The sequence below is a fragment of the Thunnus albacares genome, chromosome 18, assembly GCF_914725855.1.
Source record: "Thunnus albacares chromosome 18, fThuAlb1.1, whole genome shotgun sequence".
NCBI lineage: Eukaryota > Metazoa > Chordata > Actinopteri > Scombriformes > Scombridae > Thunnus > Thunnus albacares.
The window spans coordinates 14,345,909-14,364,338 of record NC_058123.1 but is presented as its reverse complement, the minus strand read 5'-3'; the positions used below and the strand labels follow the sequence as shown (position 1 = coordinate 14,364,338).

At 40.5% G+C, this 18,430-nt stretch overlaps 3 protein-coding genes across 11 annotated transcripts in view; 2 read left to right on the top strand and 1 right to left on the bottom strand.

Annotated features, from left to right (window-relative positions):
• The first annotated feature begins 63 nt into the window (after positions 1–63).
• On the top strand, positions 64–4,515 carry bbln (bublin coiled coil protein). Its single transcript, XM_044333281.1, has 2 exons — positions 64–658; positions 1,563–4,515. The coding sequence occupies exons 1-2, from the start codon at positions 580–582 to the stop codon at positions 1,820–1,822; spliced, it is 339 nt and encodes a 112-aa protein (XP_044189216.1). The 5' UTR covers positions 64–579; the 3' UTR covers positions 1,823–4,515.
• ciz1a (cdkn1a interacting zinc finger protein 1a) lies at positions 2,709–13,345 on the bottom strand. Its single transcript, XM_044333279.1, has 16 exons — positions 13,131–13,345; positions 12,463–12,709; positions 10,763–10,890; positions 10,417–10,649; positions 10,059–10,176; positions 9,780–9,867; positions 9,545–9,657; positions 9,370–9,449; positions 9,022–9,240; positions 8,784–8,914; positions 8,465–8,558; positions 6,626–6,739; positions 6,385–6,534; positions 6,134–6,212; positions 5,893–6,014; positions 2,709–5,652 (listed from the first exon to the last, which is right to left on the bottom strand). The coding sequence occupies exons 2-16, from the start codon at positions 12,627–12,629 to the stop codon at positions 5,095–5,097; spliced, it is 2,394 nt and encodes a 797-aa protein (XP_044189214.1). The 5' UTR covers positions 12,630–12,709; positions 13,131–13,345; the 3' UTR covers positions 2,709–5,094.
• A 772-nt stretch (positions 13,346–14,117) lies between these two features.
• The window catches only part of dnm1a (dynamin 1a), a 59,935-nt gene continuing 55,622 nt past the window's right edge, over positions 14,118–18,430 (top strand). For 8 of the 9 annotated variants that reach the window (XM_044334202.1, XM_044334199.1, XM_044334197.1 and 5 more), the window contains exon 1: positions 14,120–15,210. In XM_044334202.1, the coding sequence (XP_044190137.1) occupies positions 15,050–15,210 (161 nt within the window). In that variant the 5' untranslated portion in view covers positions 14,120–15,049. Of the gene's footprint in view, positions 15,211–18,430 lie in introns of all 9 variants that reach the window. The other variant, XM_044334203.1, reaches the window with a different exon arrangement.

Below are 18,430 nucleotides of genomic sequence, written 5' to 3'. Positions count from 1 at the left end.
ATCACATGACTGACCAGTATCTGATCTGACAGCTCGGGATCAGAGAGCAGGGTAACAGAAGAGCGCCCACTTTGTCCTTATTTTCAGAGACCATATGTCTAGTCCCCAAGTAAGCCGCGGGGATATTCGGAAGGTTTTAAATGTAAAAGCTGGACCTTGCTCGACTGCAGGCACTAGTTACTAACTTTAAACCAGTCTAACAGATTTTCTCTGGTGTAGTATTGACGACGGTATCATTTATTATTAGATTATGTGTAAAGAGTGAGCCATCTTCCTTGTGAATAAACAATCTTTGCTGAGAACGTTAAACCCCCCGGTAAACAAATAGTTTACGTGTTCTAGTTAAACGTCAAGCTGGTAAATTAACCCTGTCTGATATTTCCTCCTGACTTTTTTTTTCCAAACCGGTGAAGAAGACATTTATCAGTGCATTTGGGGACATTCTTGCTTAAGCCTAAATTGTTGCTCGTAGAGGCTTTTGCTAATGCTAGTTCGCTGGCTACCTAGCTAGCTAGCTAAACCGATTAAAACTAGCTACGTGTTTTGGGCAATAAATTAACAGACGCAGATATTTAAATAATGTCTGGACCAAATGGAGATCCCAACATCTCTATTGACGATGGTATCATCAACGACGAAGATGAGTTCGGCGAAGAAGGTAACGAGCAAGCGTGTTCATTCATAAATGTTAGCGTTAGTAGCGTAATGTTATTGACGTTAAAAGGGAATATCCACCAAATTATTGTGCAATTTCATTGATTAATATACAAAATTAGACACTTCTGCTCCGAAGCAGTTATTTAGAGCATTAAAGGATAGGTTCACAAGTCTGTCTTAAAACAACAGTCACGTGTCCATATGAACACTGAAAGAGGCTGTAACCATTCCTCCTGTTTTAAAAGATCCTCTTCAAATGTGCTTTCATTGTAAGTGATGGGTGCCAAAATCCTCAGTGTGTCCACACAGTCATTTTGTGCAAAAATACATTCAAAAGTTTATCTGAAGCTTCAGGCTTCAGCAATCAGTCATATCAAGTGGATATCTGTCACATTTGCAGTCCTTTTTAGCATCAAATTCCCTCTTTGTGTTTCCCTGTTGAGCTGTGGTGGAAGTATAGTAACAAAAAGAGGAAATGTGACACTTAAAAGACCGTGATATTTAAAGATATCTACTTGATTTGGCTCATTTAGATGACTGAAGCTTCATATTAGCTTCAGATAAACCTTTAAATACTTGTGGATTTTTGCTCCTATCAATTACATTTTAAGTGCTTTATGAGGGGATCTTCTAATGGTCAGTATGAACAGGAGGAATGATTATGGCGAGAAAAATCTATTTCAATGTTCATTTGGGCTCCTGACTGTTGTTTTAAGACAGACTTGAATACTTGTGAACCCAGCCTTTAATGCTCTAAATAACTGCTTCAGTACACATAAATAAACAGCTTTTTACATTCTAAAATACATCTTTTACTTTTAAAACCTGGAGCTCCTTAATCTACAGGTAGCAGCTCTCTACCTTGCATAACAGAAAAATCTAATGTCTCTACCATGTATCCACAGAGTATGAATCCATCAACTCCATGTTAGATCAGATCAACTCCTATCTCGATGACCTGGAGGAGCGGAACGACGCACTAAACGGCAAACTGCACGAATTGATGGAGTCCAACCGACAAGCCCGGCTGGAGTTCAGGGCCCAGCTGCTCGGCTCCCCCAACCCGGAGGATCCCCATCCTGCAGACACGGACTCCTCCTCACCCAGCACAGAAGATCTGGATGACGACACCGGGGGCTCGCAAATGAGTGACAAGAGCAGTTAGAGAAAGAGGATTGAGTTCAGCAAAATGCAGATAGAAATATTTCTGAGGGTTGACTCGAGTCCTAACCTCTGTCTGTTGGACCCTTGATCCGCATAGTCCCTTTCTGTGTGATTCTTATGTGAATTTGCACCCCCATCAGCAGACGTATGTACGACAACGATGTTTTTCGTCTCCTCTGTCACTGAACTCAATCAAGTTTTTCTCCTTTTGTTGAACTGTGGTGTGCTGGTGTTTGGTTCCTGAGAAGATTGAAGTTCATTGACCTCACGCAGCTTATCAAAGACGTTGGACATCACAGTTACTTAGCACTTTGTTACCAACTTGCTTAGCAGTGTTGCTATGTAAAAGGCTGTATCTCCCTCTGCAGTTTCATTGAGGTCCATGTGGGACATAATTACAAATCCTAAAGCAAGGAACACACTAGTGGATTTATAAGAAGGTAATTAAAGAGACTCGGCATCAATTATATTAATTAAAGGAGGCAAGAGATTTGAATTTGTAACCCCACACGCAATAATGTGCTGATGTCTGTGGTGATCAGCACTGATGTATGTTATGCAGATCAGTACAAACTCTCCATGAGCTTGAGTCAGTCCTCATGGTCAAACATCAAAATAACAATATAGCATGTTTCTGGTTTTACCCAGAATCCATTTGATGTTGACATCAGCTTTGTAATAGCTGTATTCTCTGTAATTACTGTATGTATCCCAAGAAGTAAATATGCCACATTCCAGATGTGTACCACCGTATTATGTTTCATCTGCAGCATGATGAAGTGTGTGTTTATTTTCATCATCATGTTTAGGACTAGAACTACTGTCTGAAAAGTGTTTATGTAAAGTGCAAGGGAAAAAAAGTCAACGCTTTGCAGCCACAAACGTGCGAATTGTCAGACATTTTAATATAAATTAAAATGACCCCCAAACAGAAAACAAACATCCAAAAATACATTAAACTTCCAGCAGTTAGAAAACATCACTTGTTTTGATCTCAAATTGTCAGTAGCTGAATAAAAATACAATAAGAAACATTCAGCTTTGTTTGAAATTATCCTTTACATCTTTTTTTTCCCCCTCTTCTGCTCCGTTCTGTATCAGAGCTAAAATGTACATCTTAGAATTTGATCCGTTCCTTCAGACAGAACGGATTAAGATATTAATCATGTGACGGTTGCCACAATGACTACAGGATTTGCTACATGTGTTGAACCAGTCTTTAATGGTTTTAAATATCCTTCTCTTTAACGGAGGATAAAATGTTTCCAGAACAGTACACTTGTCATGAAGAAGGAAGTAATACTTCCTTATTTACACCTTGTGGCGGCTGAAATGCTGGAACCAAAGTTATACATTATATACATATAATCTATAACTGGGATAGTCCACTGAACGTTACAGGTTGAACCTTAACAAGGATACTTTTCAACTTTAAATACCTGCAAGCATGTTAGGGTTTCTCCTCACACATAAAATTGAGACCAACTGTGGTTCCATCTATCCAGTGTATAGCAACCAAATATCTTAATGAGGGGGGGAAAAAAATCAATGCAATGGTAAATTGAAGGAAAATAAGCATCATCTGACAGTATTTTTGTGCTGTGAATGCTCAGAACGCTCAATTTAAGTCCATGGAAACATGAAAGCAACTATTTTTTTTCTAAATGTAGGCACACTTGACAAATGTCTATGGGAATGTGACTGATGTGGTAACATGACCCATGTTACCACAAATTAATTCTCAATTTTGACATCCAGCGAGAAGGAAAATCAACTTTGTGCTTCAAGCAGCATATACCTGTCTTACATGACAAGCCTGTAAATGTCCAAAGAAGCTTCCAGACTTCAAGTCGCCGGGGAGTCGGGGACAGCTTGTAATTTAAATTCAGTGCCTGGTTGTTCGTAGAAACACTTCCCTTTTCTTGCACTTGGCATGTTGATGAAGCTGTCTGCTGCTCTCATTTACATTGAGAGAAACGCATTGAGAGAAAGAATACAGGAGTACTCTTTCCATATGACTGTGTGCAGATGTAAAAGGGTTTTTAGACATTTTGTCAAAAGATGTCCACTACTACATCCAGCTCTGACACCTCGTGTTGGGATTTTATATCTTTGATACACAAAAAAAAAGTTTCCCGGTCACCGGCAGTAGGCCTGTAAGAATGTGTGCAGTACTGTTTAAAGAAGGCCACTGCTACTGACAACTCCCCCCCCCCCACACAACATCAGCTTGAAATGTATAGAAATAAAAAAAAAAAAAAAGGATGAAAAAATGCCCTGAACAATCTCTTCTTCATCAACAAAGCTATGATCGGATTCAAGATTTTGCACGATTCAACACTCAAGCCAAAAGTACCATCTTGCTTGTGTTAACACTTTTTTAAAAACAGAAGTTGTCGCCTGTTTGAACACTTAATTTGGTTACATTCTACATTTCAACTCGCTAAAAGCGTGTGCTACGTGGTTAGCATTATGGAAAATGTCTCCACTTTACTATCAGTACAGTCTTCTACACTTGAAGGTTATATTATGTTAACAATCATTCATCTAGCTAGGCTAGAGAATTTGCAAAAAAAAAAAACCCAACAACTGACAATCAGCCCTCATCTAACTCCTGATCCTTGAGGACAGCAGGGTGGGAAATTAACTTTTTGATGAGCCAGTTGAGCAATTACACTGATTGTAATAGTAGGTTAAAAAAAACATTTTAATTTGTGACCTAAAAAGCACATTTCATTTTTCTTTCCAGTGTTTAGAAAATTAATGTCATACTACACCTTTAAAATATTGTATATATCAAATTTGTGTGCAGCTTCTATGATTTTAAATCTGTGTGTCCATGTAAAAGCTTTTCTGTTAGGTAACCAATTTAAAGAGCATCTCTTCATCTAAAAAAGAAAATTAGTTTCAATTAATGCAACATAAAAAGGATTTTTTTTTCACCAATTTATGAACACTGAAAGGAACAGGCAGGCTAAAGAACATGATTTTCAAACTGGGAGCCAAAATTAAAAGGCTTACCAACCACTGAAGATTTTAACTTGTATTTTATGTCCCGTCATGTCGGGTCTTTATTCCCACCCTGGGAGAGCAGTTGTTCCACTGTATTTCATCATCAGCAGTCTTACTATTTGTGGGTGTGTGTTTAATTCAAACTTTCCAACATGGCTGTTCACTTCTTGGTCCATGAAGCACCTCTTTATATACTGACACATCATGTCCTTAGGTTGGGATTGTACCAGGTTTCCTTTCTTTCCACATCTTATCTCTGACTCAACGTCTGTTTGCGGCCCTCCCTGACCTGCGCTTGGCTGTGGTTTTTGTCTTCCCTGTGCCGTTGTTTTTCCGTGCAGCAGGAGCTTCCTTCTCCTCCTTCTCCTCCTCCTCCTCTTCATTAGCAGCTGCTGCTGCTGCTGCTGCTGCTGCTGCTGTTGCCTCTGAGTCTGGCTCCTTTGTGCTGCCAGCAGCCAGCTCACCTGGACTCTCCTGGACTACAGAGGCCTGGGATGTGGGCTCTTCCTCCTCATTTTGGAGGCTTAGTTCTTGGTCTGTGCTGCCACTGCTGGTCGCTGAGGTGGTGATTAAGTCCTGTGAGGTGGGGTCGGGTTCCGCTTGGTTCTCCTGTTGCTGGTTTTCTGCCTGCATGCTCAGTCGGGTGAGTGTAATGCTAGGCTGCATGGAGTTTAGGTCCGTCACTAAACCTGTGTCATGGGAGAGGGAATTTTCATCCAAACAGTCTGTGGTGGTTTCTGGTGCTGACCTGAGGCTGTCCTCAGCTAAGAGAGATTCTCTGGAAGCTTCACCCTTTTGACTGAGCAATGCTCTATGCCTCTGAGAAAAGAAAGCACAAAAACACCACAATAAGGATATGGAAGATTCCTTAAGGATAACATGCAGATTAATGCAAACCATCCCTTTAAGAGCAACCAACAAAACAAAAAAACATCCCTCTCTGAAATGCTGAATGCAAATGGTAACAAGTATTAGTTAACTTTAAGTAGAATTCCTTAAATAAAATACAGCAACAATAATTTAATTTGGGCCACAGATAATCAGTCATTAAAAACCAACCTTGAGGTTCTCAAAGTGCTTCTGGGATTTGCAGTGGGTGTGCAGGGCAGAGGATTCAAAGTGGTAGAATTTGTTGCAGAGTCTGCAGATAAAACCTGCTACTGGAACAAAGAAACTGGACCCTGTGGTAAAAGAAATCACAGACTAAACGTCACTCGTTATTATTAATATTATACAATAATAATAAATGTCATCAGTAAACCTGAACTACAAGCAAAAGCAGGAGAACGCCATCACTCACCGTAGACTGTGTCAGAGTCGTACTCCTCATCACTGGCCATGTCCTTTAGGGTCACTTCTTTAGGGGAGGTCCAGCCATCCTGTACCAGGTCACCACAAACACAGCCAACAATTATATTATGATAAATGCAACTAAGAGGTGTTAAAAGTGTTATTTCAGAGATTACACTGTATCTCAAAGTCATGTACTGATTGAACTGTGAAGTTTACTGGCTACGGTAATCAATCGCCGATATATGACATGAAAAGCACCTGATGGTCAGTGGAGTCTTGGTCCCCTTCACTCCTCTGCCTATCCTCTCCCTCTTCCACCTCGCTGCCCTCCTCCTCTTCCAGTGAAAAGCCGTCTGTGTCCATGGTGGTCAGCTTGGCCAAGGCCTCAGAGCCCTCCTTTTCCTGAAGCTAGGAAACAATAACATAAGTACAGCGTGAGTGAGTTGAGTATTTCAATTCATCACCACCTATGGAAAATCAGAAATGTAAGTACAGATACCTTCTCCATTTTCTGTCGGTGCTCCTGGGACTGCAAATGCTCCACAAAAATCTGGGAGGTCCTGAAGTGTTTCTTGCAGACTGTGCAGGAGGAGATGGCTGTTCGACTGGCGAGCTGGGGAGAGACAAAGGGACACCAGATCATTACTAATAACAGCATATAACAAAACTGAGGGCACCCCTGCCCATAATCACTAAAATTTTAATTTTTAATTACAAATCCTGTCCATTTAATACAATTTTATTTGTTTTTAGACAAAACCCATGACAAATTAAGTCAATTTACGTTTGACTAATTAAACTATAATGAAAGGTCCATATTTAAGAACAAATTGCAACAAAAGTCAGCACACTCTTCATTAGTGAGACTCCATTTTTAAAAAAAATATTTTTTATGCCCAAATCTGTGGATAAATGTTCTGACATTCTTCACAGATGATTGTTTTCAGTTGCTCTTTGCTGGAGGGATTTTGTTGCTCTACCTTACTCTTTAAAGGACCAGTGTGTAGGATTTAGCAGCATCTAGCGGTGAGGTTGCAGATTGCAACCAACTGAATACCCCTCTCATTCTAAGGTAACAAAAACATGATTCTTAATTTCAGGTGATTACACATTACTTAAAACATGCTTATGAATATTATATTCCAGATGTCACTAAATTCTACACACTGCACCTTTAAAATACTCTAAAGGTGTTCTATTGGATTCAAGTAAGGGGACATATTTGGCCAGGTCAGTTTCAATTTTTTCTTCTTTAAAAACTCTTGTGTGATCTTTGCAGTGTGTTTGGATCGTTGTCATTGTGGAAAATTCCCCTCCTGCAATCCGTCTTGAGTGGGAGTCATCCTTCCCTCAGGTATTTGGGTATACAAACTTTCATAGTGCCATCTGTAAATGTCATCTCTCCTACACATTTTGCACTCATGCAACCTCATATGAGTACATTCCCACCTCCACCTCCATCACAGTCAGCACTATGCTATAACTGTAGTAGTCCAGGCCAGGTCTACGCCAAACATGTTCGACCCCATCTGATTTAAAAAAAATATTTATTTTGCTTTCTTCTATTCAAAGAATGTGCTGCCAATATTCATTAGGCTTCTTATCATGTTCTTTGGCAAAGTTTAATCTTGCATTTTCTTGCCATTTTGTGTGCAAAGGTTTTCTTCTTGGACGTCGTCCATAGAGACTGACTTCATGCAATGTCGTCAGCGCAGTCTGAGCAGTCACTGTTGGTCAAAGGCACTTGCCCGTCTGTTTTTCAATGCAAGGTTGCGTAAATAGTGAATTGTGCGTGCTGTCGTTTTTCAAGGACGGTAACTGTTGTTGGTAATATGGGTCCTCCTGTACCTCCTAACCACTGCTGCAACTGTGTTTTGGCTTTTGTTCAGTAGACCACCAATGATCTTGTACCCTCTACCATCTTTAAGAAGTCTCTCAGTCTGGTTTCTTACTCGTTCATTCTGTTCCTTACCATATGGAGCAATGTTGCGTTAGACACAACCCAGAACAAAACTGAGAAAGTTGTGGTGTTCACAGGTTCTTTATAACCTTGTTCAGGCAATTACTCTTAACTGGAAGTCACAGATATACTCAGTTTTGTTGCACGGAGGTTGTACTTTGAGGCCTGTGTTTTCAATATAGTCTATCTAACCTGTTTCTTTTTAATTATAAATGAGATCAAATACCCTACACTTAACCCTAAAAATACTACCATTTTTGTAAGATGATACATTTTGAATCTTTTAACATTTTGGTGATATTGCACAGGGCTCATTTTAAGCAATCAGATAAGCTGCTTTCACATTTTTTAAAGATATTGAACTCAGCAGCTGATTACTTTGTGCTCCTTGGTGCGACGGTGGTCCATGATGCTACTGGTGAAGTGGGTGTGACATGTGGCGCACCAACGCTGCAAATCTGCTTTTTTCTCCCTGAAGAGAACACAGACAAACAAGACAAACATTACTCAAGACTCATAAACATCCTTTTTTTAAAAACCTTCTCCTATGTTAAACTCAAAATGACTCACCTCAAAAAAATTGTTTACGGTTAAAATAAAAAAGATAATTATCACAATTTAAACTAAAACTGCTGTTTTAGAGAAACAAGAATACAAAACACAAGCCAAATGCATATTTGTGCATTTAAATACGGACCCATCTTTGCTCGCTCCCTGTAGAGTCTCCTGTACTCGTGGCAGCAGCGTAACCAGGCAGGCGTTGCTCATGTGCTGAATCTCCATCATCCTCTGCTGGTGGGAAACGCTGTTCATGTGACTCCTGAAGTTCTACAAAAAACCCACCCCCCAAAAAACACAAGATTAGAGAACATTAAAGACAGAAGATGAATTTACTGTGACTTTTTCTCATATGTGTTTGTTTACATTCAACCTACTTGCTGGTTGTGGCAGGTGATGCTGCAGAGGTAGCAGTAGAACTTGTTGGCGCCCTCCGCCTCGCCCTCCGCCTCACCCTCCTCTTCTTCTTCCTGGTGATCTGGTGAAGCTAAAGGAGCATCTTTGCCCTGTGGCATCTCCTCCGGGGGTAAGGTAACCTGCTGGCTGTCTTCACTCAGCCTACCAGATAGTGACGGGGCAGACGAAAAGCTGTGCACCTACGGAGAGGTGTAGCAAACCAGATCTAAACCCAGTTTTGTGTATATTGACAGATGGATGGCAGACATACAGACTTTGACCTGCACTTCCCAAACTATATGGTGACAAAATAAAAAGGCTCCCCTCACCTCAGCGGCAGTGCTCTCCTCCAGCAACTCAACAGCATCCGATCCCGCCGTGGAGCCTCCTTCCTCCAGAATCATGCAGTCTGGGAAAAAGTCAGAGAAACATAAAATACATGTCCATCTCAACTGGAAACACCTGCTCTTTAAACTGATGATATATAGATGAGGTGTATTTTACCATCAGGGTGGCTGTCGTCCGTGTTGCTGTTACACTCTGGAGAAAGAACGCCCTCGTCTGTGTCTGCAATAGTGATTGCCTCAACCACACACTGTTCTTTAGGCTCCTCTGACCTGAGCGGGATATAATGAGATTCAAAGGTTATTAAAGTAATTCCATGACTTTAAAATAACTAAGCCATAACACTTTTATTATCTGTTCTCTTATATGTAAAAATAAACAATGTTTTCCCTACTCCTCCGTCCTCTGCTTCTTCACTGCAGGTTCTTCGAGTTGCTCTTCAGAGGGCTGCGTGGCTCCATCCACTCCTCCCGCAGCACCATCTGTGGGTTACATCCAAACACATACACCCTTTATAAAAGACAACGCAAAACCAAAGTCATGAGCAATGTATTCTTCTGTACCTTTGACATGGACACCAACTGAAAGTCACATATGACATTAAACTCACACTATATCCTTTCAAGCTTAAACAATTAAGATATTTCAGTGCTGGGCTAGGTTGCAGCTCTACCTGTTTCAATCTTATCACCAGTCTCACTGGAACTGCTAGCTGCTGGTTGGTCATCGCTGCTCCCTACTGCCATCTGCTTGCTGTCCCTCTTCCTGTCTGGCTGGCGAGCTGCAGCGTCCTGTGTGCAAAGATAACATGATTATAGACAGACTTGTCGCGTCAAACACAGTGGCAAGCCCTGATTAGCTTTGAGCGGGCTGCATTTCAAATTACCTACAAACACATCAGCAAGAACATTTACACCGCTTCTGACTATCACCAAACTGTGATCCTTTAACCGGAGATTAGCATGACAGCTTGACTGAACACCTACACAGTCATTATATTGTAATCAGTATAATGGTGCTGTTGTAATTACTGTGGTAGAGGTGGAAGAAGAGGAGGAGGAGGAGGAAGAGGCTGTGGTGGTGGTGGCGTTGTTGTTGTTGTAGTAGCGAGCATGTGGGTGGAAAGGTCGAGCAGATGGGAAACCCATGATGGGGGACTTGAGGGCTATGCCCATGGGAACCGGCCCGAGCAGAGACGACCTGGCTCCAGCTGTGAAGAACTGACGGAACTGCTGTCCACCCATCGCGAAGCCCCGCATGTTACCTGGATGACAGGACAGCATGGGTAAGGAGAGACATATCAGGTGTAACAGATTGCTGTCTGTTTATGCCCCTTTCTAGATGCTGCTGTCTTTTACACTATAATCCCAACTGTACCCTGCATCTGCTGCATCAGTAAGGCCCCCTGCAGCATGGGATTGGGGGCGATGATGGTAGTCTGGGTCGCCTGGCACAGGTTGACCATCCTGGGAGGAGGGGCTGTCTGGGGAGGCACAGGAATCGCTCTGGGCAACAAATAAAGACGAGAAAATACAGATGCAGCATTATTTCAAATTACCTCACTGAAATCTGTAGCTAAAGACATGCAGATTTATTCCTGTAAAACACAGTAACATAGTCCCACTGCTAACCTTTAATACAGGCAATACTGGGAGGAAAACAAAAAGACACTTGACATCTATCAAGTTGATTGTTGTTTAGGATAATTACTTTAAATATAGGATTTTTTTTTTTTCAAACTTGTGTTCTGATCAAGTCAACTCTGTAGAGTGACAGCAGCACTATTGACTCATCTTTATCAGAAATCATCTCCCATATCAGCTTTGGCCCAGATTCCATTTTAAATTGTTATTTTTTTATAGCTTCTTAATCACAACAACTTCCCAGAGCAACTATTTAAAAACAGCCAGTCATATAATCTCTCATGTATTATCTGATACAAATAGAAATCAAATCCATAAGAACAGTAGAATAATGTATTTATATAGGGTTAAGGTAAATACAAAAAACCATGGACCAAACATTAGCATAGAATAAAGATAATATAAGATAATACAGAAAACAGATAAGAGGGTGTTAGTGGGATAAAGCTGAACTGGCTGCTGCTTCTACTCATCCTCAGAATAAACAATAAACCTGCATCCTTGAGGATGACAGATGGACTAACAAAAGCTGACAGGTAACATGACGCAAACCGACAGCACAGGCCAGAGTGCTTTATATCATAAGATCAGGGTTTGATTAGGTTTTATTACACGGCTTTGTTGAATACTCGATTCTGATTGGGTCACATTGGGGTCCTGCATCACCCCGTCGGGGTTCATTTCGCAATAATGACCAGCTTGTTGTATATTATCTCTCACATAGTTGCCAAACAGATGTGATGTGATCATATGTTTTGGTGTGGTGCCACCAATCTTGCAACAGTGTTTTTATAATTGCAAATTTATCAGCATTACCTTTGAGCAGGCCCGATAACAGAGCATGGAAATAGTCTGACTTTTAATAAGCACATAACACTGTTTGACAAATGAAACTATTTGAACCAGGAAGTAAAAATGTCAATGTCAAAAATGTCATTTGTACCAGTGCTGCTAGACTTGGAAAGATAATGGCCAAAATCATTACTGCAGGTTTTGGCTCCCATGTTTACTTCAGGAATAAAATTAGTATTTCAAGGTTTTTAATTGTCATTTCGACACATGTACATATAAGGGAACAAAATTAAGATTGCTCAGGTCCCAGGGCAATAAGATATAAAAAACAACACATGCTAAAATTGCACAAGTACAGAATAAATACTAAGAAATACCAGGTAATAATAACGAAAACTATATAAAAAAATTAAAAAGTACTAAAGCATAAAAGTCATAGCAAAATCACAGAGATTGGGCTAGATGAGCCTTCACCAAGAGACCCACACATAGCTAAGTTGCACAAATATTCAATTTAAATTAAAGAACTACACCTAAATATGTGTATCTATCTCCAGATCGTTCAGTTTGCCACTGTCAGCAGCCACATATCTGACCTCGAGGGCCCTCGCATAATCCCCGGCCTCGAGTTAAAGGGCTTACCGCGGTGTCTGGTGGTGGTGATGGGCGACATGATGCCCCGGAGGAGGCTGCGGCGGTGGCGGAGGAGGAGGCTGCTGCTGGAAAAGTTGCTGTAGCTGCCGCAGGTGCTGGTGAAACTGTTGCTGCTGTTGCTGCTGCTGCTGCTGATGGATGTGCGGATTGAACATTACGGGCTTTAATTTCCTCCGTGTGTTGACAGACCGGCAGCTGTGAGGTACCCGTGTTTTAGATGGAAATATAAAGATCCCTGAATCGGAGGAAGAAGGAAAAAGCTGATGTGATTATGTTCCCTGCTGCTAGAACAACTCAGCAACAGTGCGACACCTCCTGAGACAACAGGTCGCTCTCATATTTCGCGATGACAACTAGCTAATGTTAGCAAGTAAGCTAACAACATTTCATCCTTTGGCTTGCTAAGTTTGTTTTACTCTCTTTGCTCAGTTAGCCAACTTTACGAAGAGGACAGTGTGTTAACCGCTTGTTTTTGTTATTCCGGAACAAACACCAAGTAGCAATCTTGAGCCAATAAATGAACTAGCTACACCTGTCATGAAATAAACAAAGCTACATTAGCCACCAAGTTAGCTTAGCATAGCATTCAAGCAGCTGCGCCTGCTCAGGTACTTCATATGTTTTATCTCAGGCTTCCTGCAGTTGTTGCGACTTACTTCACAAAGAGGAAAACGGCGGTGAAGACTGATTATCCAGCTACAATCATAGCACGGGGTTAAAGAGTTGCTCTCAGTCCGTAGCAACATGCAGACAGACAGAAACCCAAACCAGCTCCTCAGTGTGGTGAAAGCTCTGGATCCTGTCTCCCTCCAGCGGCCGTCTGAGAACATGTCTGGTGTCGGAAGGATGAGCCTGAAGTTTATGTAGTATCTCTAAATTTAATATTAAAACTAACTTTGCTTCATTTTCTAACTGAATAGCATTTACCTTGTTGGCATTATGACAACAAGTTAAATGCTATTTAACATGTTTTCCCTTGTTAATATTAAACAGTTAAAAGTAGAATACCATTGTAACACTAAACTTAACTCAAACTGAAATACAATTATACTGAAATAAGCACTTTACAACAATACCACTGCACTTTGTAGGAATTATATATTATATTTTTAACCTTATTACCATAAGTCATAAGAGCAGAAGAAGTAAAAACATAGTCAACACTATTATACTCCATCATATTATTTCTATTACTTGTTTTTATTGTATTTCATATATTATATACAGTATAATCTATTGAAAATAATGCAACACAGTTACAATAACTACACTACAATAATAATTTATAATTATTTATAAATTATGTATAAAATATGTACACGCACATCTATTACTATATAAAAACCATGATAATAATTATAATCAGTTATAAATAATTTATGTGTCTGTGTATATACCATATTATAGTAATGATATACATATATACTATATCCTTTGATATATTTTTTATGTACATTGTGTTTATTTTTCATACTAACAGTATGTACCTAAATGTGGCCATTTAAAAAAATATATTATTATATCATCAGTGGGATGCTTGATTCATTATGTATGTTTATGTATACAATAGCTTTTTAAATGATTTTGCATTTTTCCTATTTTATTAATTTCACACTACACTCTTGCTGTAACATGTAAAAGGTCATTTTAATTTTATTTATCATTTATCTATTTAGCTTTCCAACTTAACATTAGCTTTTTCAAGCACTTGTCCATCAGAAAAGTGATCCGAGGAGCCACATTTATGTTCCATATCCATCATATCCTTAAGAGCCTCTGAATTAAGACACAGTTTCAAAGTACAGCTGAGGCTGACAGGAATTTGGTAATTTATTTTAAAGCTAATCTGCCATGAACAAAAAGGTTTGGTCGAATGTACATGAATCTGCATGAAAAGTCAAAATCCTCAGGATTCATCCTCTGGTGAACACAAATAAAATATGAGCAATGTATCTAGTAGTTGTCACACACTTCACTCAGGGACACACTGCTAATGTGGAAATATATAATATATACAAAAAACTAACACACAAAGTTATAGAGTGCCCCCTGTCCCTGTCCAAGGTGCCAAGAGATTCAGCACCATGGACAGATCTGTACAACACATAAAACTGTATGTGAAGGCAACAACACTCAAAACTGGAGATATGAATCCCACATTTCCATTCTACATCTTTCTAAATGCATTCAAACAACGATTAAACTCAAGAGCCTCAGAAAAATCTGGATTTCCTGTTCTCAGCACATTTTGAGGCAGCATATGGAAAGTGGAGCAGTGTCACCACCAGCGGTGAGTGATGGGAACTGCAGGGAGCTTTCCTGAGGAAATACAAGAGATCATCCTCATCCTCCCCCTGCGGTGCTCGGTGCTGGAGAGAGTCCTTTAGCTGAGGTGATCTGACACACCAGGGAGGCGCAGTCAATGAGGGAGCAAACCGAAAAGTGAACCGGTGTGTGCGCAGACCAAAACGCCCTCTGAACGCGAGGGTGGCGAGGAGGGACAGAAGAGGACAAGAAGAAATAAATCCCTCGCTGCCCTGACAAGGAGAGACACCCCGTCGATTGCACCGCAAAGATGGGGAACCGGGGAATGGAGGATTTGATTCCTCTGGTGAACCGCATGCAGGATGCCTTCTCCGCCATCGGTCAAAACGCGAACCTGGACCTGCCGCAGATCGCCGTGGTCGGCGGCCAGAGTGCGGGGAAGAGCTCGGTGCTGGAGAATTTCGTCGGGAAGTAAGTAGCTTTTCCAGGCTGCGGTGCGCGTCGGTGCGCCCCCGGTGCATCACGCAAAACGGCCGCAGTATAGCTTTCATTTACACATCCCAGTCCCCCATCCCCCTTCTCAGGCAGGTTTAAATCACACACACACACACACACACACACACAAGCTTCACTTAGATTTTATGAGTGCTGTTCAACATAAATCTCACCAGCTTCATTTGTTTTACATCCCGTCTTCCATGAACACATAGAGCACTGAGGCAAGGAGATTATTTTGTAGGCCTACATAAATCCCTAGTGAAGTTCATCTGTTAACTGCTGCATGATGCATTCAGGAACCTGTTAAATAGCAGTTTGTAAAGGCTATAAACCAGGATAAGTGTCTTAAACTTCATCATTTTGTGTGTGAAAGTGACACTAAATTGTCCATGTTCATAATAATAAATCCTTGGATATCTATCAAAGAGGCAGGAGCAGTTTGGATGCTGACTTCCTATACAGCAGATACAGTTACAGGGAGATGTATTGTTTCTGTGGCAGAGCTACCATTTTGTTGTCTACAGGCTATTTAATCCTGACCAGGCAAGGGAGAGAAGTAATGCTAGATGTGTGTGTGTGAGTGGAGAGGCTTCAAAACGAGGCAAACGTGCTCAGTTTTCTCTCTGTCAGTGATGATGATGATTCAAAACAAAGCGAGGGGAACAAATCTGATCTGCTATGCTGCAGTATGACCTTGCAGGGAGAGAAAGAGAGAGAGAGTCCACCTGAGCTTTGAGCCCTTCCAGCTCAGCTCATCCATCTGTCTGCCTGTGCTTATGCTGTAAGTGAAGCTTACTGCATACAGGCAACAGCATGAGTGTCACTATCTAACTATCTGTCTGTCAACTCTGCTTTGCTTTTATTTTATAAATGATCACAAGGTCTGGACTTTTTTTCTCTTTTTTTTAATGGTTTTGTAGACTTTCACATCCGTTTTGTGCACCAACTGTGTGATTCAGCAGTATTTCCTGCTTAAGCAAGGTCAGAGTGTGTGCATACTGTGGCTCCCAGCCAGCTCCCCCAACCACCACCAACACCACTGAACAAGACCTGGGTACGTCAGCATCAAAATGCAATTAATCCCAGCGGAAAGACAGGGATGCATCTGTGCCGCAACTTATTTGAGATAACAGTCTTTTAAATTGATTCGTCCTTTTCTGGCAGATCTAATTAGCTGTGAACACATCTGGCGTCATTATCTGTTTCGCCCTACACCTCTGATGTCTTTACTTACATTTGTTTGTTCACCACATGGCAACAGTGCTAATCCCCATCTTAACAGGTAGTAGGTGAGACACGCCTACTGTTTACATGTCAGGGTAATCTACACATGCTGCTTGTGGAAGGAAAATCTGTTTTGTTTATAGTGGTTGAGGTTGATTTAACTTAATGAGCACCTTGATAATCTCCAGTGTAAGAACACTGACACCAAAACCAAAAAAAGGAAACTAAAAGTAAGTATTTTAACCATTAGTAGCCATTGTATGGTACTTAATCTTATACTTATTCCTCTAATAGAGAAATCAACATATATCTCTCTTTTTGGTGGGCTGTATATTAATACCACAGTTCTAAAACCACAAGAGTTTCCTTTGAGTAATTACTACTATTAAAACAATCTCTTTACGCTCATCAGGAGGAGCACATTTTGCTGTGCTCACTCAGCTGTAGTCATGGAAACAGCTTGTGCCTAATTACGCCGCCTTTCCGGAGGGACCGGGGATTTTTAGACGGTCATGACAGGAGGTAGACGAGGAAAACTGAAACATTATCGTAAGGCAAATGTTATATTACAATGAAACCTGCTTTTAAGCGTAAAGCAGATTCACACAGAGATTGTGTGTGTGTTAACGTTTGCACTAGACCAGCTGCAGTGACGTCACTCAGGTCCTCCTATCCTCCTCTAGTCTTATGTCACCCTCCCAGTGGCAGAGTGCGTTTGCATTATCGGACTAAACCGATACACAGAAGTACAATACGCTGTGTGTTTACATGTGACAACACTTCTTTTCTCTGTCTCTCTCCTCCCTTATCACTGTCTCTTATTCAGACATTCACACAGATGCCTCTCAGAAAGTCATTTAATGTGAGGTTTCTGTCATTAAGCTGCTTGCTTTTTCATCCTTTTTACGTTTAATAGAAACCAACAGCGTCACGGTTGATTTTGGCAGTGATGTAAGACTGTTTATTTTGCTCACACAACTCTGGTCCTGGCTTTCTTCTACGTCTATCTGTTCTTGCAGCTTACATTTAACACAGACAATCAATACTAAAGTATAGAGACTTATAAATATGCATAATGGCAGAGATACACTTGCATCAGTCTTGTGATAACTGTCAGACCACTCTTTCTAATCGAATTTTTAATATTTCTACATGAGGTGATATGGAATCTGGCCAAAATAATTTGTTACTCCTGGTACTGAACCATGACACCTTTCCTCTCAGGTGAATTACATTTTGATTGTAATGCTGCCGCAGGCCTGGCAGGTGTGACATAGGGACAAGGACAGTCTCAGTGGTAGCCAATCTGTTAAAATATTCTGTGCTAATGAGGACACGATAATCAAATTTGTATGTTCACCTTCATCCTGTTTTTGATCCTGTTCTCTCAGTGTCTCTGTCTTGCAGAGAGCTGCTGTTTACTTTCAGTCTGTCACTGTTCAGTTTGTTGCGTATCACCTCAGTTCCACCCGCCCCTCCCAGCCTTTTCTATCTCAGTACAATTCAAAGGTGCTTTATTGCCATAAAATATTAAAGTGCTCAACTACAAAGCAAAGGCAACAAGTTGAAACTAAAAATACAGAGGTCCACCAAATGTACCAAAGATACATAACCCTGTATATCATCTAGTGCTGCCACTAATGATTATTTTCAGTATTTATTAATCTAACAATAAGTTTCTCTATTAATCAATTATTATTTGATCTATGTCAGAAAATGGTGAAAAACGTTGATCATCAAAGATATTCAGTTCACTGTCATAGAAGACTAAAGAAACCAGAAATATTCACATTTAAGAAGCTAGAATCTGAGAATTTTTGTACTATTTTCTTAAAGAATATCTAATTTTCTGTTGATAAACTCATTGATTAATTGTTGCTCTAATGTCATCAAAAAATACCTTTAGCAAGCAATTTATCTTCAAGTCATTGTTTTCATTTGTGCATTAGACAATGATACAAACAAAAAG